This window comes from Dermacentor andersoni, chromosome 1 (genome assembly GCF_023375885.2).
Source record: "Dermacentor andersoni chromosome 1, qqDerAnde1_hic_scaffold, whole genome shotgun sequence".
NCBI lineage: Eukaryota > Metazoa > Arthropoda > Arachnida > Ixodida > Ixodidae > Dermacentor > Dermacentor andersoni.
In genome coordinates, this window is record NC_092814.1 from 212,490,643 (window position 1) to 212,512,774 (window position 22,132).

The 22,132-nt window shown below is 43.2% G+C and overlaps 1 protein-coding gene and 1 long non-coding RNA gene across 2 annotated transcripts in view; both read left to right on the forward strand.

Moving 5' to 3' along the window:
* Flo1 (flotillin-1) overlaps positions 1-8,308 on the forward strand; it is a 91,327-nt gene extending 83,019 nt beyond the window's left edge. The window contains exon 11 of the mRNA XM_050194884.3: positions 2,105-8,308. Within this exon, the coding sequence (XP_050050841.1) occupies positions 2,105-2,134 (30 nt within the window). The 3' untranslated portion in view covers positions 2,135-8,308. The remainder of the gene's footprint in view (positions 1-2,104) is intronic.
* Positions 8,309-17,681: 9,373 nt separating this feature from the next.
* Positions 17,682-21,732, forward strand: LOC129380782 (uncharacterized). Its single transcript, XR_008608954.2, has 3 exons — positions 17,682-18,587; positions 19,136-19,240; positions 19,353-21,732. It is a non-coding gene; the product is annotated as an uncharacterized lncRNA (long non-coding RNA).
* Positions 21,733-22,132: the final 400 nt, after the last annotated feature.

Here is a 22,132-nt window from a genome sequence, read left to right on the forward strand (position 1 = left end):
TACACCCCGGGGCCACAAATACTTGCTGGTAGTTATTGACAAATTTACGAAGTTCCCAGAGCTTTTCCCTCTACGAGCAGCAACAAGTGCGAAAATACTGGAGTGCATGGTGCAAGTCTTCTGCCGCCATGGCACACCTGTGGCCATCACCAGTGACAATGGCAAGCCCTTTGTTAGCACACTATGGCGCAACCTCTTGAAACACTGGGGCATCAAAGATCGCCACACAGTGCCTTACCGGCCGGCTGGCCAAATGGTGGAGCGTCACAATGGCACAATTAAGCAGTGTCTACGGGCATACTGCTCCAACCACAAAGACTGGGACCGGCACATACCTGAGATCGCCCTTGCCATGCGTACTGCCGAGAGTGTTGTCACCGGATATACTCCAGCATTGTTGTGTTACGGCCGCGAGTTGCGCACCCCATGGGAACCTACAAGCGACAAGGAAGACACAGAGCCTCCAAAAGCAGCACACCATGCACTTGCTGCGGAACTCCAGCGGTGCCTTGGAGAGGCCCTCCAGTATGCTCGGTCACATCAGGCAGCTGCTTGGAAGGTGCAGAAATCCTGTTACGACCGTCATCGTCAGGCAACAACCATCAAAGAGGGTGACCTTGTGCTCCTGGATTCCCATACCTTGAGTGATGCGGCCAAGGGCGTTTCGGCGAAATTGGCACCGCGGCGAAGTGGACCTTATTGTGTAATCAAACGATTAGGTGACAATAACTTTGTTTTGAGCGATCCTGCTACAGGACGTCATCGAACTACTGCCCATGCTGATCAGTTGATGCTCTACCATGAGCCATGGCCCCTCCCTACCAGCACAGCTTCACGATTCGGGGGGGGGGAGAGTTGTGACGCGCAAGACCCGCGGCAAGCCAGCCCAAGACCCATGACGAGGAGCCGCGGTTCTCGGAGGCCAGGCGCGGGATCGACGGTAGTTGACTGAGCGACGAACAGGTGGCGTGAGTGCGGGGAGGACAGCGGCGCGAGCGTGCGGGAGGAGAGTGGAAAGGAGGGGACAACTCGGAGTGTGGTTGTGTGGTGCGGAAGGTTGGCGTGCCGGAAAATAAAGCGGTAGTTCGGGACCACGTGTGGCGTGTCGTCGATCGTGACAGCAGCAGAATCCATAACACTGCCAGCATTGTGACAAAAGGTGTCAATGGCCTAAATCTAAATCTGATAAAGCTGCTAAATCACGCATCTGTGGTATTTGTTTACTTATTAGACAGTCCATTGTCGCCTAACCACGGGAGTACAAAACAAGGCACAAACTCCTGGTGTTGCAAATTAGTGATATAGAGAAAATCCAAGCATTGCACAACTAAAACTAGTCTGGAGGGTTTATACAAGTAATAATAAATGTTGAGGTGTGCAAGAACAAGAGCCAATGTTATTTTACGACCAGTCTCATCTCCTATATTGGTAAACAAGGAATAAAATTTGAAATAGCTCGTGCTCGACTACAGCATAGTTATCTCGGTGCGTGCTTGCTTCTCATTCAGATTGACCAGATATGGCAATTGAAAATTTTCTATCAAGGCGCTGTCTAGGGAGAGCACAGACCAAAACCAGCCCATAATTTCATGCAAGACTAAGATTCCAAATGAGCCATGCTGTGCCTGATCTTCGGGATCACTTATTTAGTGGAGCTCACTCCGAGCCCAGTCTCAGTTTGAACTAGCCCGAGGCAAACTTTTTTTTTTTCTTCGCGAGCAAGTCTGAGTGACTTCTGTTTATTTTGCCTACCAGTAGCCATAGCCTGGATGAACATTGTGACTGTCACGCCAGTTATTTGTGCAGAGCAAGTGTAACTAACTGCGGTCATTAAGTTGGCGCTTATTTGGTACTATGCAAAGCTTTTGCAGGCGTCTTCACTAATGATTAAACTGTAAATTGGTAAATGCTATGCCAACCCACTTGCTCAGGTGCAGTTTACACAATAGTTAGCCATAAAATTGTGGGCACTACGTAGATGTGCTCATTACTCTGCATAATAAAATCGGATAAAGTACACCTCCATTTTTCATCTAATTGTACTAGTCACGTGAGCCTTGGCTTCTGTTCCTAATGGTGCTTGCATGTGTTTTGTTTGCTTCAGAACACCAAGACTGCCCAAGCTGCCATGTGAAGAGATGCCACCAGCTTCAGCTGAAGACTATTGAATACCGTTTTGCGCTGGCCAATCCAACTCATGCACTTTGTGATGTTAGCCTGTTAAGCCGTACCTTGAGGTTGCACACTTTGCCTGTTTCTGCTCTTGTTTTCTTGTGCACATGCTTTGAGAGATAGGTCACCTTTTCTTTACTTTTTTATTTTATAACTATTTTTCCTTCTCTTTCCTGGAAGCTTGTGTAGTGGCATTGAAAAGCCTAATAAGTAATTTGTGTGGCGATATCTTTCATCTGTGAGACGCTTTGGCAAGATCTTACAAGGCAGAATTTTTTGTGGTAGTCTGCAAATAGTAATTGTGAATTATGTGTTGACTTACGTTTAAAGGCTTAGCTAACTGGATTGCTTCAGCTTAACTTAAACGAATGGCTGCATGTTAATGTTTTAAGTGTCCTGTGACAGTGTCTTTTAGGAAAAAAGAAAAGTTTTACAGCTTTGCTAACTATATTAATTATTTACAACAAACAGTTTCGTCTGTTTATTGTTTTGTTCTATTTTTATAGGTATTAGCGAGTTTCAAAAGTTCTGCTTGCAAAGCCTTGCATTATTGCAGTGGAACTTTTCGAAGCCCTGTATATTAAAACTTAGCTGTTTGCAGCTCAATGTAGCTGCCAGTAATGGTGGCAGGCGTAATCTAAATGCATGCTTGAAAATGAACATGTTCAGTGTCATGAGCTGAAAGGCAACCTGCATTGGCATGTATCATAGTCTTATTCCTTCATTGCTAAAAAAAACCTGTGGCTTATCCTGCCTAGTCATATGTGCTTTGAAATTTTTTATTTAAGGATGTCATCTTGTGTTCTTTTTGTAGTAAATTGGTTTAGCCATAAGCATATGCAAGTTCTAGCTTGTTGTCCGCATGCTACAGCTTGAATTGTACATAATATAGCATGTTGCCAGGTACACATTACTCATGGCCCTGCAAGCATGCAGTTTATGTAATATTAATACTGTACACTGCTGCTCTCTGAAAAAAAAAAATTGATTATATATTTCTCCTTTCATTTTGGTTAAGTAATCCACCAAGCTTTCGTCCCTTTTGTAGCATGTAGCAGAAGCTTGTGCAGTTCATTCTTCATGTGTATTGTACAGATGTGTTCAAGGTGATTCAGGCAAATTTAATGAAGTAGCTGATTTATCACCAAAGGGTAAATATTTTAGTCATATTTTGCTAAGAAAACCATTAAAATAAGATTAAAAGCAGAGGTATTGTTTCCTAAAAGCTATTAAAAATGAGATAGCTCACCAGTCAGTATGCTTCCAAGTTCTTGATGTGACCAAGTAAAGCTTTTCCTGCTTGTTAGTTCTTCGAGGTATAAATTGTTTTTAATTTCATTTTATTGTGTGCCGATTGGAAGCTCCCACACCTGAGAGGCAACGTCACGAGAAGTCTGCTCACTGAAATTCCTTTAACAACCACCCCACTCATCGTTATGTATCTCGGGGTGTAGCGATTTTATAGCGTCTCCATTAAGAGCATTTCTGCTGACCACTTGCTATGTGCCGTTGGAAAGTGCACACATTTCGAGGATGTGTGAATAATTTGCCAATTAAATCTTCATAGCAAGAAAAAAGGCCATAATGGCTTGTCCAATTTATCTGTGCTTTATGTTATGTTTAGAACAATGCCTTTAAGAGTATTTCAGTGTATAAAACTTCCCTTCATGACCCCCTTTTTTTTCTTTCTTTTGTGATAAAGGTTTTATGTTGTGTTCAGTTTCTGTTCTTACTCTAAGAATGTTATGTCAAGTTTTAATGTCATTAAAAGGTGACCTTTCATTCTGTATGAAAGGTGTATGTGTGTTGCATTTTCATGCATGCTAATTGCGCCATATGCATTTGCACTGTGGTTGATGTGAAGTGTTTGCTCTGCCACATGTATAGGATGGTAAGCGTCCTGTTCATCTCCTGCCAGTGGATTGTGTTCCGATGACATGCAAACAGACTGGTAACAAGTTTCGAGAATCATTTCAGCCTGTGTTAAGAACTAGCTCTGCAATGTTGTTCTTTCACCTGGCACATTCTAGTGCTGAATGCCAGTACTTTAAAAAAACTGTTCACATGCTTGTGTGTTTCCAGTGATGCATTGTAGGGCAAGTTGACACATATTTTAGGATATGGCAGCTTCAGTGTAACAGCAAATACGCAATATTCTTTACACATTCTTCTGTGTAGCACTGAAACTATTATGCCCTGCAATAGTTCCAGTGGCTAGCTACTGCCAAAATCAATCTGCTGGTATCTAAGATGGTAGATTTGGTTTTCGGTTTTAGAATATGCCAAGTTTCAGAAGCATTGCATTCTGAATCTTTTTGAGTGCACATTTAGGATGGAGGTTGGAACAGACATTACAAATATTGCATGCCTTGTAGCATGTTGCACCAGTCTTGCTGCAGGCTTGAAATTAAAGCTGCAGTGAAAGAGAAAGATGGCGACTCTTTCATCCTTGGTATACCAAACTGCTGCAACAGCTTAGCGTTAGCAGCACATGTACAGCTTCAGACACATTTTGCCTGCTCAATTTTATGGGTGCCATCCAGTGTTGTAAGATGGTGTATTTAATGCAAAATCTTCTGCCACCCACTTTTCAAGAATAGTGACAGCAGAGTTTGCTGTACGTATACAATTCACAGCTCCGTGAAGACAGCCTGATGAAGCCAACTCTTTACAGCATCTACAAAATTTATAAGCTAACATGTTTTCAGTTAAGTCCAAGTGCTATGTAAAACTGATCTGACATTGCAACTTGGCTTGCCACAAATTTTTCTTGGCACCCTGTATCGCTACAGTGACACTTCTGAGTTGCCACATTCTTCAGTCACAGTGAGCTGTACACATCTTATGTTGTACATTCTGCATCATTAACTAAAGGAAAAGGCGTTCTTTCAGTCCAGTGTGATCACTGGGAAATGTCCTCGCAAGGACTAAACCTAGCAGATTTGTAACTTGCAGGTCAGCGCTATTTTTCTTGCCTTTTAGTTGAATTTTCATAGCTGTGCATAAATGTAGCCAACACTAGCACTTGTTTCATAGCACACTTACTGCTGTCCAAATAATCAGCCCTGCCATGAAACCTTTGTGCAGCCACTGTATGCAATGTTTAAATAAAGGTTCCATTCATGTTATCCGAAATTTGACTACTACATGCCTCTGCTATGCTGCATTCTGTTATGCTTAACAATTATGTTCTAACTTGGTTTTGACTGAAGTCTGCACAGACCTGAAGAGTATTACTTGTGCATGTAAATATTCACACTTCTACTATGAAGTCTTTCGTTGCTTTGAAAGCTTTTAAAAATTGAGACCCAGCACCTATATGGCAGATGCCGATTTGACAGTGATAGTCTAAAAGATGTGGGCTGCGCTTATAAGAGTTCTGAATTGTCTAGCTGGAAATGTTGTCATGTGCTAATCTGGGGTGAATGGGTATAGCAAAGTCACTGGCAACAACTGCAGTTTCACCTTTGTGCGTGCTTTTGTTAGCAGCTGGGTGGTAGGATTTAGCATCACTGGAGGTAACCAGTAGTAGCTAAACAATCTGCAGTCTGTGCCACAGAATAGGAAACATTTTCCAGGTACGATGCCTGTAAAGCTATCAGTACCACATTCATCCAGTTTACTCCCATTATTCATTAGGTCTTCGTAATTAATGCAAGAAATAACTTGATAGCCAGTTTTTTTAGAGTAAGCAAATCGCTAGGTGTCTACACCCAAATTTGAGTAATGCAAAAATGGGCAAACATTTGTTGTGCATGAACTGAGCAGCTCCATCAATGCTGGAATTTTCATGACCTGCAGCATGACGCTTGCAGGCCATAATGATACTTTCATGGTGTGCTGGTACTTCACAATGTTTCATGGAGTATGCTTCGTGTATAAAAAAAAAAGCTATTTTAGCATCTGGAGCCGAACTGGAAAAAGCTAAGTGTAATGCTATTAAAAGCATACACAAAAAATGAAAAATTAAAATGTCTTTGAACTTGTCTGGGTCTTAAAACAGTGAATACAGGTACCCAAAAACATGTGCTGATGTACCCTATAGTAGTGGAAACTCCAGCATTCAGTGTAGTATGGACTTGCTTGTTTGTTCAAAGCTACAACAAAAATATGTCAAAGTCCAGTCAACTGTCGGCTGCCCAGCTGTAAGAGCAGGTGCATCAAATTCCTTTTGCAATTTCTAAAACAGCATTCCATGGGTATGCTGGGACAATAAAGATTCCTGTGCAAATTGGTTAAAAATAACCAGTGAGGTTACGCTCTGAAACTTGTGCAAGCGGCATGCCTGTTGTGCATGTTTAAAACTAGTTTCATGGAGAATTAGGCTGAGAAAACTTGTTCAGCACGTGAAAACATTTGTGGGGAACAATGCTATCTTATTGCTAGTACCCAATTAACAAGGCGTGATTTGCTCTATGAAGCACACCTAAGGGGATCTTTGAGTGGTACAAGATTGTTTACCACTGCCATTGCTACTTAAGCTGTACAGACTAGTACATCACAAAATGTACACTATGTATGTGATTAATGCAGACTGATGCTATGAACTAATGCCAGGGGATCAGGTGGATGGGCTTAACAGCTCAAAATTTCAGTTAGGCTTTATAGTAAAGGAGTAGCAGAAAGCACAATGTGCAAGCCTGGTGCACTGATATTGGTTCATCTTCAGGGATAATTTTGGATGATTTGGCTAGTACCGAACGCATCGGTGTCTCTGGGTGACAGCATTCCTGACACTATGCTAAGGCACTGTGTCAGGAATGCTGTAGCCATAGATGCCAATGCATCCGGTGCTAGTCGTGAGAAATCTTGTGAAAGTATCCCCAAAAGTGAACGACCAAGAATACTGCCCCTGTTTTGCACACTGGTGTACTTAGATCTGATTGCTCACTTTACCTAAATTCATCCAAGATGGACTAGTGTTCAGTTTATACCTACAAGGGTGCTCTTTAACCCCTTCAGGTTCTACATGCACAATTGTGCATGCGTAGATAGTCACTCAAAATTAGAAGGGCTGATTCAAATTATATTTAAAATATATTGCAAACACCTTGAAGCACTTCTGATTGGGCATGTGCTGCAAGTTTCAAAAATAAGTGAAAAGCGCTTTAGTAAAATGAGTTCGAAGGTAGACTGCTGGATGTTTGTCTTTGCATGCCAGTTTGTCGTGATGTAGGGAGTTTGCTTCTTTGTTGTCAGCGTTTTGCATCGGGCATATTTTCAAGCGTCTGGACAGGTGCTGCCCAAGTATACTAGACTTGAAATAGCTGAGATTCTAATATTTGATGTTCCTATAGACCTCTCACATTCTGTGAACTTAAAAAAACGCTCCGAATAATTAAAAGTTCCTCATTTGTTCTGCAGCTGTATAGTTTTCACGATTCTGAAGGTACAAGAACTGTGATGGAACTAAATTTTCAGTGCACAATTCATTGGTTCCTGAAGGGGTTAATCTGATTGAAAAAAGGCACATGTCCTCCTGCATGGCTTTTCTAACTTGCACAGAGGTTTTTACATTGAGCAGCAACCTCGTAACATGTCAAAGTAGTTGGTAGCCCTGTGGCAACACGGAAGCATGCCGAATCCGTTTCAGCTGCCAGTGATGAGGTGTTGAATGCTCGGAACTACTGTGAAGGGAAAAGTGTTTCTTGCTAGAAGTATTATGCAGTGTGTTCATGTGCATTCAGCCTGCATTTTTCACTTGTAGCTGTCTGGCAGCACTTATGTCTGCTGTGAGTGTGCTCTGCTTTTGAAGCAGAAAAAAGTCCATCCTTCTGGAAAAAAAAAATGGTAGAAGATAGCCTCAATACCATTGGTAAACTTGTTGACTATCTTGTCTCCTGTCCCTTTTATTGATAAAATGGGGGAGGGGGGAAAGTATTTTTATGCTGTTCCAGTTTTGTCAGATGTGCCCTTTTCTTTGTATGGGTTGGTTGTTGCATGTTTGCAGCCAGTCTATTACGGTGCAAACACTGGTAACGTCCAGATGTTAGCTTATGCATATGGTAGTTATTTTATGTGCATTGTAGCAATAGCCTTTAGTCTAGTGTGCTGTGGATTGACATCTTGGTTTTATTTTGTCAGCTGGTGCTGTATGTCTTGTGTGGAATAAAAATATTCACAAAGACTGTCAAAAGCATGTACTGTCCTGCTATATGTCACAGTCCACTTAGTGGCAGAAAACATCTGTTAAAGGACGCTGAAGAGAAGCTAAATCAGTTTAGACTGATGTATTCCAAAACTCGTTTTCAAAAGTTTTTGTAGTAAGAGGTTTGTTACTGTAACAGAATACCAGTCTTTTTTTTTTCCTTTTTATTGTACGAATTCATCAATGCGATCTCATTGATATAAATTTATTTTCTGGTATTTTAACTGTTATGGTACAGTAAAAGTTCTGTAAACTTCTTAAGTTTAGTGTTTGGCTGTTTTAGAATTCAGTATAGTGCATCTCCACCAATAAAAAATTAAATAGGCCCGAGCAAACACCATCAAAATTCATGACCTCAAAGCGAGCTGGTGTGGAAACTAAGGTAGTGTTACCAGTTCATATCTTTTTTAAAATCTTTTCTGGCTTATTGCGCCTCCTTTCACAGTAAGATATTTTTTTTTTTTTAGTTTAGAAGCGTTATAAAACTGAACATCTCTCTCTTTAGTATCCCTTTAATGCCATAGTCCATACCAAAAACTATCCCACCATCTCCTGTCCACAGCAGGTAACATAGATGTCAAGACGGTAGCATTCAAAGAAGGCACCACAACCTATCAGGCCAGGGACCATCCACTGTTAAAATTGGCTGTCTCGCTTAGTGTGACACGTTAATACTTTTCCTTTCTTTCAAATGTATTCATTGCAAGAAGAGTGAAATATGCACCGAGTGTGTACTTGGCAGCTGGCAGCCAAGACAGCCATAATTACGCCATGACATCATTCAAGTGAAGGCTAAAAGCAGCAGTGGCTCATAGTTTGTGCCAGATTGCATGACATTATTAAACCAAAAGTTTGATGCAAACCTCGCCATCACACCATAGCACAAGAGCTTTCCTTCACCTTAAACCACCGCCATTCATAGAGTGAAGTTTCACAGATGCTCACAGAATATGTTGGCGCTGTATATGCATGGAGTGATTGGTTAATGGGTTTTAATGGTGCAAGGGCCAGTTCTGGCCAAAGAGTGCCAAACTTTGTATGCATAAATGAATTGCTGCATATGTGCAGAGTTCAACCACCACATGTCATCACTACTGCAAAACGGCTGATCACTGTCTGTAATGCAGCTGCTTCAGTTGTGCAAATGTCCCAGAATTTTTTATTAAAGTAAATGTAGAACAGTAATGTGACATATAGTGTTTGCCACATGTAGTGTTTGCCAGGAAACGAGAAAAAAGTGAAAGCTTGGAATTATGTAGACCTTAAATAAACATTGTTGAATAAGAATTTATCTTTCGCCCTATTGTGCTACCAGTTTTGTAACTGCAATAGTCATGTTCTATTCATGCAGTACAGCAAACTTATTTGTATACCAGAAGATAAAACCACTGTTTTAATGCAGCCGTGTGAATTCCACTTCGTGAAATTTAAAATGTTTTGTTACAATAGGAACACTATTTTGCTTGTGCTGTTGTGCGCAATATTAATTTAGCGAAAACATGATGCAGCAGACAGATTAGATGAGAACTACTTAAAAAATATCAAATAAGATAATCAGAACTGCACATGGGATGGGAGGCCCACAAATGGAACAGAAATGGTGCACGACTCTGGCATTGTGATCTTTGAAATATATTGCTCTGCATACATGCCAAATCTTCCAAATTTTTCATAAAGTTCACGAATTAGGGATTGTTATGCAATTTTATGCATGTTGTGTCAATAATTACAAAAAATCTTTTTCACTCTATAGTCTTCAACATTCCATTGGAAGTCTTCTGATGCTGTAAGGATGCCAGGTGGGTACTTGCTTTAACCAAGTTTATACAGGTGAGTTCCTAAAACAGGCGAAATTGGCAACAGCAATGTTGATGAAAAAGTCATTGTGATCTAACAATGTGTTGCTTGTCAGTCTCTGCTGTCCATAGTTTTCTAGTTTCTGTGCTGCATCTAAAGGTAAATCATCATTAATAAAGTGTGCGTGTATGCCACAAAAGAGATCTGCTTAGGGCAATCTTTAATTAAAGATTAATTCTATTCCTCCTCCCTTCTACCCTTAGTGTCTTGTCGGCAGGATTTTATGAATTGTAACATTAATGGGTTGGTAGGTATGGTTGTGTGGCACATTTATATGCAAGCATAGTGCTAACATTGCCCCAACCAGGCCCACCAGGGCCAAGACAGCTCAACGATCCTCTTCCAGCCATATTAGTGTTGGCTTTTGTCATTGCCTGAACCACTGCAAGAAGGCTAGTGCGACAGAATAAAAGACACATGCTGCGTTTCAAAAGCCTGAAAAAGAAAGAGGGTGGCGGGAAGCAGGAAACACCATTCCTTTATTTTTTTCGCCTCCCTCCCCCCACCCCCCTTTTTTTTTAAACATTTTGGCCTCTCTCACCTTACTCTATGCACCAGCTTATTCTGCTCCCCCATTGAGGGCTGGGGAGAGCGAGCTATATGTTCATAGATGCTGCTAAGAAAAGAGGTTGTTGCCCTGATGAAGACAAGTCCCCTTGTTGATATGTTGGCTCCAGTGACATTCCTTGTTTGACTTGTGCTCATCACTTCTAGCTTCCATCTTCCTGTGACCTTCTGTCTTGTCTGGACCACCCATGAATGTTGTTTCAGATGAGCTCATGCCAGTGCACCTTAACTGGTAGCATAGCATGACTTGAGAAATTTTATTGGCAAGGCCATTATACAAGACGTTTCATGGGCATATCGAGCTGCTTGTCTCTACGTAACAAAAAAAAATATGCATTACAAAAAAAGACTATGTTTCAATACCATTATATGCTCAGAAAACATTGCATAAATGTAAAAACACATTAAACATTTCCTACACTTTTGAAAAACTGTCCTGGTAAAAAAAACATTACAAAATTGCACGATGCTGTATTTTCTAGTATGTAGTCACTCATTTGTTAAACCAATTCACATTTGAATTCGCCAAATATGTGTGCTGAAGACATATTTTTATTTGTGAGCCAGCTGTTCTAACCAGTGTACTGCAGTGGTTTCAATGACGTGATAGAATTACACATAGCAAAGCTCATATTCCAGTATGGATTGTAAGAGGGAAGGTTTGACTGGTAAAATTGGAAGCTATCGCAGCTGAATGACATACAGCATTGGCATGGGGAAGCACAGTGTGAACGTTGAGCATCTGAAACCCTCAAGTAGTCCCAGGCTCATTTAAACAGCGCAGCTGAAGCTCCACATTTGCCACATTCGATCTCTTAAAGGAGCCCTGAAACAGCTAAACATATGGCTCAAAATGCAACCGTACAAGACTAGCACAAATGATATTGCTCCCATTTTCATACCCTTATCTCATTCTTAAAATTAATTGTAGGGCAATGCACATTGACAGGAAGCACTCTCCAACCTTTACTCATGAGCTACACATATCCACGATATGGGCACTCACATGCATACGAGAACTCCGCCCACAAATGCTCGTCAATTCCGGCCAATGCAGCCATGATGTTTGAACGGTACACCAAGATTACATGCGAGCTTTAGCAAGTATAAAAATATCACTAAAGTTGTAGCCACTGGTAAAGCAGAAGTGCTTGCACTGATGACCACCCAAGGCCTACCACATACAATGTTAAGTAGGCACTCACGATATTTATGCAGTCCATGTGAAGTATGGAAGAGCATTATGTTGCTAGGTCTTAAAACCATGGAATAAGCTCCAGGCTTAACAATTCAAGGTCATGGTAGATCATTCCATTCGCATGTTAAAAAAATTTATGAAGGTAAGCAGCCCACTGCACATCAACTTGAGACTTGTTACTTTGTGAGAAACATTATTTCATAATTGCAACTATTTTACAGAATGTATAAAAGTGAATTGCTAACATTTGCACATGTTGGTTTGATACTAAAGGAGGTGACTAATCAACATTCAGGCGGCAATTACTGCATAATTAAATCATTTGCTGTAACTTAGGTAACAGAATCTACTTTCAAACCTATTTTAACACTAAAGAAAGGACAATTTGGAGTCATCTGCTGCCCTTCGTACTAGTACTGCGAGTCCACACTAATATTGCTGTGGTTACAGTCACAACAATGCATTTCTTCTGCTCACTTTTGTTGTTTCTGTGAACCCAACAGGCAATAAGCTCAACAAATGCCCCCATTTGCTGCACCAGTCTTCATATGCAAATGAAAATTCCGTGAGCCCAACACTTAAGTTCCATTCATCCAGCTTTATTCACTGATGCTGGTGATTTACAAGATAAATGACGCTGCAAAGATTAATGACTCAGCAGCATGACAAAATTACTTCACACAAAAGTGCTCCCTCTGTGCAATGGTCAAAAGATTTAAAATTTAGATATATCAGTTAAAAAGAAATTGTTCATCCTCTTGACTACTTTCAAAGTCTGTGTCCTCCACTTCTTCGTCGGAGTCCTCACAGTTTTCTTTCAGCCTTTCTTTCTCTAACCTGGCCTCCAGATTCCGCAGTCCTTTTGCCACCACCTTTACATTCTGACTTTTTTTCATATACCTAGACTTTGGCGTTGAGGATTTCATATTGGCAGCATGTCCTTGCTTACGGAGTGCCTGCATGATCGCAGCTGCTGGTATGGGCGATTCTGGTGTCGATGCACTGCCCACACTAGAAAATGAAAACTGGCTCTTCCCAGGGCTGAGATGAGGGGAATTTGGCACGGGTGTTGTCATTCTAGATGCCCGGAAATCAGACAGATCATCCCATTGTTCCGGCATGACAAAGTAATCTGGGATGTTGGCAGCTGAGGCCCGAGCCTGGTAAATGTCGTCGCAAGCTTCCTTTGCTGCCAGTGCATCTGTCAGCTTCTTGATTTGCGCCTTGCGTTTGAGAGTGCCCTTCCTAGCTGTTATTGCCAGCAGTGCTTCTGTGGATTCACTTGCTTTGGACTTTAGGTCCTGACTTGAAGCATTTGTGCTGTGACCTCGCTTGCATGGTTGTGGTTTTGCAAAAGGCTCAACTTGTTCGCTGCGACCCATTTTCGATGTACTTGGGACACCCAACTCAGATGTCCTCCGACTTTCAGATGCTGTCTGCTCTACTTGTACTTCACTTTTGGAGGTGTTAGTACCTTCACCACTGTGCTGTCTGGGAGAGTCTGCATGAATGCCTGTACTATGAACTTTTACTGACATTTGTTGCTTTCGTGAACTCCTCCTTTTTCTGCCAGTCCCATTACTGTGCTTTTTGACACGATCATTTTTCACAGCTTTAGCTTCAGAAATATCTCCAGTGGTTGTTTTCTCAGGCAATGTTAGAGGTGAAGATGTGGCTACAGATTTCATTAGTGGTTCTCTTTGGTTCTTGGAGTGAACATCCTCTTGACTTACATCATCTTGAAGTCCTGTGGAAGTCTCACTTGGCTTCTGCTTGCCTACTGTAGAACCAGTATCAGCCCTACTAGACATAGTGCGTGATGCAACCTTTGCTGCAACATTGGTCTGAGAAATACCTCTGGATGTTTTCTTGGTGGGCAACAATTCAGGTGAAGACGCCAGAGAATATTTTCTTTTTCGTGCTCTTCTTTGTCTAACAGTGCCATCCTGACGTCCCGATGAACCTGTACTTAATTTCTGTTTGCGTGAGGCTGACTTAGAATTAACATCAGTTTTGCAGCTGGTCTTAGACATACCAGGTGAACATGTGCTAGCACGCTTTCTTGTTGATGCTATTCTTCGGTTCAAGGAAACACCCCTTTGTCCTGTCACCTCATTCTGATGTCCTGATAAACGGTCACTCAATTTCTGTTCACCTTTGCCCGACACTGACCCTGCACTGCCAGTGTTAAACTTGGTGCTTGAGGCACTCCGTGTTCTGACTATGGGAGAACTGTGCGGTGCTTCATCCTTGGTTGCTTTCTCCTGCTTTGTAACTGTGTTTTTGCCCGATGTGCTACTTCTGCGTAGAGCAGCTGTTCGTTGCTTGCCACCTGCAGTGCAGTGAAAAGTTCCCAGGTTCAATTTGTGCTTAGCTGACAAATCAATGCGCGATTTGCCAGCGAGTGGACTGGCGAGTGCACAACTCCTTGTGTTATACCGACGTTTTTCCTGCACTTCAGGGTGACGGTTGCTCTTTCTTGTGAGCTTGTTTTGGGTCCCTGATGACTTCTTTCCATCCAATTTCTGTTTTACTGGTATAGACTCTGCACTGTCCGTTTTACTCCTAGTGTGTGATGGACGCTGCTGGTTAATGGTGGAACTGCACTCTCCCAGATTATCGGTTGCTTTGTGCTGCTTTGCAAACATGTTGTCATGGGATGTACGGCTTCTGTGTGGAACATCTGTTTGCTGTTTCCCACTTGCTGCACTCTGAACACTGTCCAAGTTGAGCTTATGCTTAGCTGGCAACACATGTAGTGACTTGGCTCCAAGCTTGCCTTTAGATTCAGTGTTCTTGCTTGGAGAATAGTGCCCACTTCTAGTCTGCACACATTCACTTGCACTGTGTTTACATTCATGTTCTGTACGGAGAATGCTATCTTCTGCAACCTCATTCCTGTGCTCTGACAGTGAACTTTTGTTGTCCACTTTTTGCCTGGCTGAATTCAACTCAGTAATGCTTGACTTATTGGTGCGCAATGAATACTGCTTCCCAATAATAGCGGAAGTGCACTTTCTCAGACCTTTGGTTGCTTTCTGCTGCCTTGCAGATAACATGTCACGTTTATAACTTCTGAGCTGCATACCTGTTTGCTCCATGCCACAAGCACTCTGGCGAGAACTGTCCATGCTAGACGTGCACGTAGGTGGCAAAACGCACGGTGACTTTGCTTTAACCTCGAGTTCACTCTTTCTAGCAGAATTACAGCCGATCCTGGTCTGCACACTACTACTGCTCTTGCATTCGTCTACCTTCTCTGGATCATAACCACAGTGCCTTTGTTCACCTCTGGAAGACCTTTGGCCACCACCTAATTTCAGTTTCTCTTTCTGCTTTGTGCCTTTCTTCTGTCCTTGACTATATTCCTTTCTGTGCATCCATGTTGCTAGTACTGGTAAAGCTGGTTTGGCTACAGGCAATGCAGTAACACTGGCAGATTTTAGGAATGCAGTTTTTTTATCTGCAGTTTTTTTATCTGTGTTGCCAGAAATGCTCTGCTCCTTCACTAGCATTTTACAAGTTGAAGCTGTTTTGATCTGTTCATTCGCATCACGAGTAGCCTGCTTATCTTGCTTTGTGCTCCGCAAGTTTCGCTGTGCACTAGCCGGTCGTGCCCGTGTACACTCTTCATCAGTACGTCCCCCTGGTACACCACGGGCCTGCGTGGCAGGGCATGAACGACTTCTCAAAAGTGTGCCCATAGTTGGTTCAAGTTCCTTCTGTACCTTGCTCCTTGCTTTGCCAGAAAGTGATACTTGAGTGAAACTTGATTGGTTTCTTGTTTTCGTCCCAGGTGTCGACGCACGAGTAGGCGTGCTGCTGTTCGGTCCCACCGCACTGGCTCCGTTCACTATTTCCAACAATACCGCCGCAGGTAGTCTTTCAACGACAATTTTGACTTTCTTCAGGCGCACAGGAGAAGTGTTGCTACCGGCAATGCCCACGCTGCTTTTGGGAGTCGATTGTTGCTTGGTTGACGAAGACACCGAGGCGAATGTAGCACGGCTCTGTCGTTGATGTCTGTGCTGCTGCGAGTTGGACACACCGTGTCGCTGCATCTTCTGGAAACTTTCATCAGCAGGACAACGCTGACGAGGGTGGGCTCGGTCCTTCGACGTGATTCCGGCTTCACGGCAACCCCGGCACTTTATGGTGGATTCCTGCTCCGACCAACCCCGTATGACATGCCTCCAGTTCTCTGGCACGCCATGCACAAATGCGTCGAGTATTCTGGATGGAATGTTTCCTTCCATACCCGAAACTCGGTCGAACGGTCCCACAAGCTCGTACCTCTTGCCATCAACACACTCGATACGTCTTCTACTCAGGCGATTAAGAATATCTGCTGTAGCCACGAACTTGCCACTTATTTCACAATAACCTTCGATCCGAACATCGTAGGTACTAGAAGGCGCAATTCCCCAGTCTGTCAAGCGCATTATTTTCGAAAGCTTGCAGCGGCCGAACGTTCGAATGCGAGACGCCTCGAGCCGACCCTGCGAGAGCTCGAACAAGCATTCGCGCCTAAACCAAAAACGTGCGAAGTAGCGTAGGCCCCGCACACTCTCAAGTTCCAACGATCGCCACAGAGGGCGAAAAATAAACCGCGGCGCGTTCCAGCATAAGCGCGCAAGTGGAGCTACTGTAATTTTGTCGCATACTTTAGTTTGTATTTTTTCTGCTAGAGGCCCTCAACGCGGTGGAATATTGGATCTATAAATTTACATATAATAACCGTCAAACATAGTTAACATGCCATATTTTTGCGAAATAAGCAGATAATTGTTTTTATTGAACCAATGTTATTAAAACCTGTGCTTTATTACTTGAATAAAGGTTTTGAGACCTGACGTGTGATAAGCAGCAGCCCACTGGTATCGATTGCAGTCCGTGCCGTTCACGCACGGAGGAAGGAAACTAAGGAGAGGCCCTACCCCCTCCGCGCGCTAGGAGAAAAGTGTGGCGGAAATGACGTAGTAGGTTCTCAGTTTTTTTGCTTTTTTTGTTGTTGTTGTATGGCCACGCCTTTTGGGTCACAATGGCGGCGTTGTTATGGTTTTGAGCGCTCACACGTGTTGCTCTGGTAGGTTTCGGGCCGTTGCAAAGGCGCTGAGTGGGCGGGTTTGCGTTAGTCACCGTGTCTTGTTGCGCTGTGTTACCTGCACCGTGCTCTGCCAGATGTTGCGCGAGCGCGCGCGCTCCGCGCGCGACACCACGCGCAGCGCGGCGTGGTTTCGCGAAAGATGTAAACAAGAGAGGAGGGTGGCCCAAAAGGCGGAGCATCGCCATGAGCAACGCCAAATTCCGGCTTCACTTTTGCTTCACAAAGAGTGACGTCAGGGCCTCTCCTTAGTTTCCTTCCTCCGTGCGTAACGCACGGAGGAAGGAAACTAAGGAGAGGCCCTGACGTCACTCTTTGTGAAGCAAAAGTGAAGCCGGAATTTGGCGTTGCTCATGGCGATGCTCCGCCTTTTGGGCCACCCTCCTCTCTTGTTTACATCTTTCGCGAAACCACGCCGCGCTGCGCGTGGTGTCGCGCGCGGAGCGCGCGCGCTCGCGCAACATCTGGCAGAGCAGGGTGCAGGTAACACAGCGCAACAAGACACGGTGACTAACGCAAACCCGCCCACTCAGCGCCTTTGCCACGGCCCGAAACCTACCAGAGCAACACGTGTGAGCGCTCAAAACCATAACAACGCCGCCATTGTGGCCCAAAAAGCGTGGCCATACAACAAAAAAAAGCAGCAAAAAACTGAGAACCTACTACGTCATTTCCGCCACACTTTTCTCCTAGCGCGCGGAGGGGGTAGGGCACGGAGGAAGGAAACTCCGTGGGGTAGGGCCTCTCCTTAGTTTCCTTCCTCCGTGCGTTCACGTGCTTCCTCCGTGGGGTAGGGCCTCTCCTTAGTTTCCTTCCTCCGTGCGTTCACGTGGACGAGACGGTCATTTGAGGAATCGCCAGTCGTTTGTCGGGTGCGAGAGGGAAAATCTGGGGGCGTTTGCACCTTGAATTTCCCCATTTGCCTAGGTACCACGGAGGAGAAGTTGATTTGCTTGTTTTGTATGCGTTTGTCCGTAGGCACGCATTTTGCCGTGTGTCGGCTGGCCATGCTTCAAATGTCTTTCTTGACTAAGCCGTGTGTCGTCCGCAAGTTTTCCGCCAATCCCGTGGACTGGCGATTCCTCAAATGACCGTCTCGTTTCACGTGGTGCCGTTCATGGCATAGACTGGCATAGACGTGGCATAGAGTCATAGAGTTTCTGGTTCATGGCATAGAGTTAAGGTGCCGTTAGCGGCTATATTTCCGAACGGGGTGGTCGTGTCCTTTGTGCAGCTTCACGCATGTTCGTTTTAATTAGACAACAGTAATATCTCGGCCAGTTTGTGCGTCCGACATTCGATAGCCGCTACCAGGCGAACGTATTTAAAGACGGTGAATTTTATCAGCTGCGGCGTTTCACTGGTGGCTACATGCACGGCTTCTGTCGTCAGTGATCTGCCGCCTCTGGCCGCGTAATGACGGGTTGCTTGAAAAAAGTTTATTAGCTAGCGTGAAAGCTCATCGCTGGAACCGAGCACAGTCTGTCTGGAAACTACCAAAGAAAGCGGATTAACCTTGCAGCCTCTGGGTGTGTACACCGGTGAGTAAAAAAATACTGCTTCGCATTTTCAACTTTAAATTTCTGCGGGTTCAAGGCGGATAAAACAGATTCCTGTAGCCAATTCTTTTTTTCAAAGTAGAAAATCATAATAAAGTTATTGCTCTTCAAAGGCAATTCAAACAAGGCCCTTGTTATTTTGCCACGTTGCTAAAATTCATAACACGGAGTACAGTATAAAAAATAAATCGTTTTGGCTAGTCTGCATGAATGATACACTGCGATAAATTCACAGCACATTAGTACAAGTGTACTTCCGGTGATACAGTTTGATTAATATCATTTGATACATAATAAAGTTACTGTGTTTATTACCTAGTAGCTGGCAAAAAAAATTAATCGAGGCTTCACTAAGCACAGCCCGCACAAGGACACCATTGAAAGAAATGCACACTCAAAACAGTGTTGTGTGTGTGTGTATGTGCTTTTCTGTCATGGAGCGTTTTGTGCACTGTTCTTAGCCATACATGAATCGCAAACTCACCCACGCTTCCACTATAGGAATTGAGGCTTTCTTCTTTTGCCTCCAGCCTCCAAGATGCTGCTCATATTTGATCACCCCCTTTGGACTCTATTGTCTCAGGATGTACAAGTCAACAGTGAATGTGTCGCCACAGAGCCAGAATCCTCGCAAGGTATGTTTCTGAACACTTCAACTAGAACTGTGATTTGTTCATTAATTGGACAGGCTTTTGTTTTACCATTTTTTGCTTGCGTTTGTCATGACTTCATGATTTCTCTTTTCAGGAAAAAGGACAAAGGAGATATTATTGGTTTGCAAGCTGCCCACGCCAAGCCACAAGAAGCTCAACGGTCACCATAATGACAACAGGTCCTCTTGAACTACGTGCTTCACCATGAAATGTTTGCAAGTTTACCAGATAGAACGCTGTGAGCGCTATCGGGAAAACAGTAGTCTACAGTGTTGTGTCGTACCAAGCAGGAATGCTAAAATTTGACATACAAGCTTTAAGGGCGTTTTATGACAATGTGAGAAGTAACGAGTTGAGTCCCAGCTTGTTTTTTTTTCTCGTCATGTAGCTAGCTCCTACTTGGTAATGCACAAACTCTGTCATCTGCTATTTGCAAATCACATTAACGGGCATTACCACCAAGTATCACATGCTCCCTCATAGCGTTAATTTCTTACATGAAACTGCAAATAATTTTAAAGCCTTCAAAACCGCTCAGTGCAATTTTGAGGAAATTATGCTTCATGTTCACTGAAACTCTGGCAGTCACTTCACTTCATTATTCTATTTTTATTTAAAGTATGCTCAGGGCCATACGCCATTAAAGAGGGGAGTGGGTACAACGCAGTAGAGTAAAACAAACGAACAAGAACAGTGAGTTCTGGTAATACAATGTTAGCTAATGTTTTGCAAAAAAAGGTTGTTATTGGTGATGGCTACGATACTTGAGGGAAGGTGGTTCCGTTCCTGAGATGTGCGGGGAATGAAAGATTGAAAGAAAGACTTCGTGTAGCAAGAATCAATCCCTGCGTTACTGCGATGATCGATGCAGTTTGAAATGTACTTGAGGTTGCGGTATGAAGTCGTCATGAAGTGTGGTATGACGGAAAATCATATAAAATAGCGAAACATGGTGACTGCGGTGATTATCTAGGGGAATAAGTGCTGGTTAGTTTCATTAAGGTTATACTCACTGTATGGTTTTAATTAGAAAGAATGGAAAGAGCAGAGTTATTTTGTACTAGTTCAAGTGAAGTAGTAAGACTAACACAACTGGCATCCCATATTGCAGATGCATATTCAAGTTTTGAGCATATTAGCGTCTTATAAAGGTGTAGTTTTAAAGTAGACAGTGTTTTGGAAAAGTTGCACTGTAAGTACCCGAGCAGGTGAATAGCATCGTTAATGACATACTCCATATTGGTCCAATTTAAATTATTTGTAGTGTGTACACCAATATAGTTATAGGACATCACAATATCTAAGGGAACATTGTTAAGATGGTAAGTGATAGGATTAGGTAAGTGATAGGATGATCTGGATATTGCACTTTTCATTTGCTAACTACAAAAGGCTCATGTACACTTTGCATGAAATCAGTAACTAGGCTAGCCCTGCACCGTAAGAGATGGCTAGAACAGGCAACTTCACACAACTGGCCTACTCCACACTTCTCAAACAGGACAAACCAATAAAATCAATTTTTCTTTCTCTTCAAATAGCAGATGACATACGTAAGGATAGTGTGTTCACAAAAAGTTTTTGAAATACACTCGAAGTTTGGCTTAACATTCAGCCAATCAACAGTGGACGAGCATGGGAACTTATCTTCGTCACGGCCCTCACAAATATGCTTGATTGTTGAAACATTGGCTACAGGCTGAGGCTTCCCTTGCTCACCTCTGTTACTCAACTGAAGTGTTCATCTCCTCGTAACCTTTTTGCATTGTTTGAACACGCCAACCGAGATGTTTTTTCAACATGGAACCGTCAGTTGCATTTTACAAGAATCCGTGAGCATTAGTTGGGCATACTTATACGTTTATTTAGTGTCCTTGTTTATACACAATATTTGCAGAGGTCCTTGTAAGCATTGTCTCCATAACGTTCCTCGCCTTCCTACGAGTACTCCACTTGTGTCAAAGCCTTTACGGCTGCAACAGAACACTAAATGTCCAGCAGAAATATCAAGAACACACAATATGTGATTTAAAATTTAGCATAACATTTTTTCCCCCTCTACACTTCGTGCCTATCTCCAATGTGTTATGAAAACAATGCGATATTGCAGCTCGAGCTTACCTTACTGACAATACATCTTTGCCAAGCACTTCTTACGTTTCTTTTTTTAATCTAGCTGAAATCGTCGAAGGCAGACAACATACGTATAGTATGAAACACGTCAAACAGCACTGTACGTAACACAAGTACGAGTGTAGCCGAGCACAATATCGTTGTCCTTGCTTTAGTGGCACGCCTAACACGATGAGAAAACTTCGCTCGATTTCAGTTTTTAATTCCGTTAAATAGATTACTATCTGTGTTTCTGTATGTTGCAAACTCAGTGATTGACAGCCTTAGCTCCACCTGACCTGTACGAAAATTGTGGGCATGTACTGCTCCATTCACGATTGACATTAAACAATGCAAGCTTACTTGTCCGACTTCTTTTTTTGCCAGTTAAGGCCTCTCGGTCACCTGGCGATAAAATAAAGGTATCGGTAGTCACCTTAGAGTATAGTACACACGAACACCGCTCGGAAAGCGGTAGCAAAACTCCCAAAACCAGCGAGTGAGCAGTGCAACAAACCCCACCAGCCACTACCGTAGAGGTACAGTGTACTAGAATGGGGCAGTGAAGCGACCGCCAGGGACTGCGCCTTGACAGAAGGTCTATTCGATTCAGTCAAGTTTCTCTGCACCTTCTGCACCTATTCACGGTGCGCTGCACCTAGGCCTTCGATTCCCCGAGGTGCAGCGGTGCACCCTGCACCCTCGTGCACGATTGAACGGGGTGCAAGGCAAGGTGCTTTCGCGGTGCAGTGCACCGTTGAA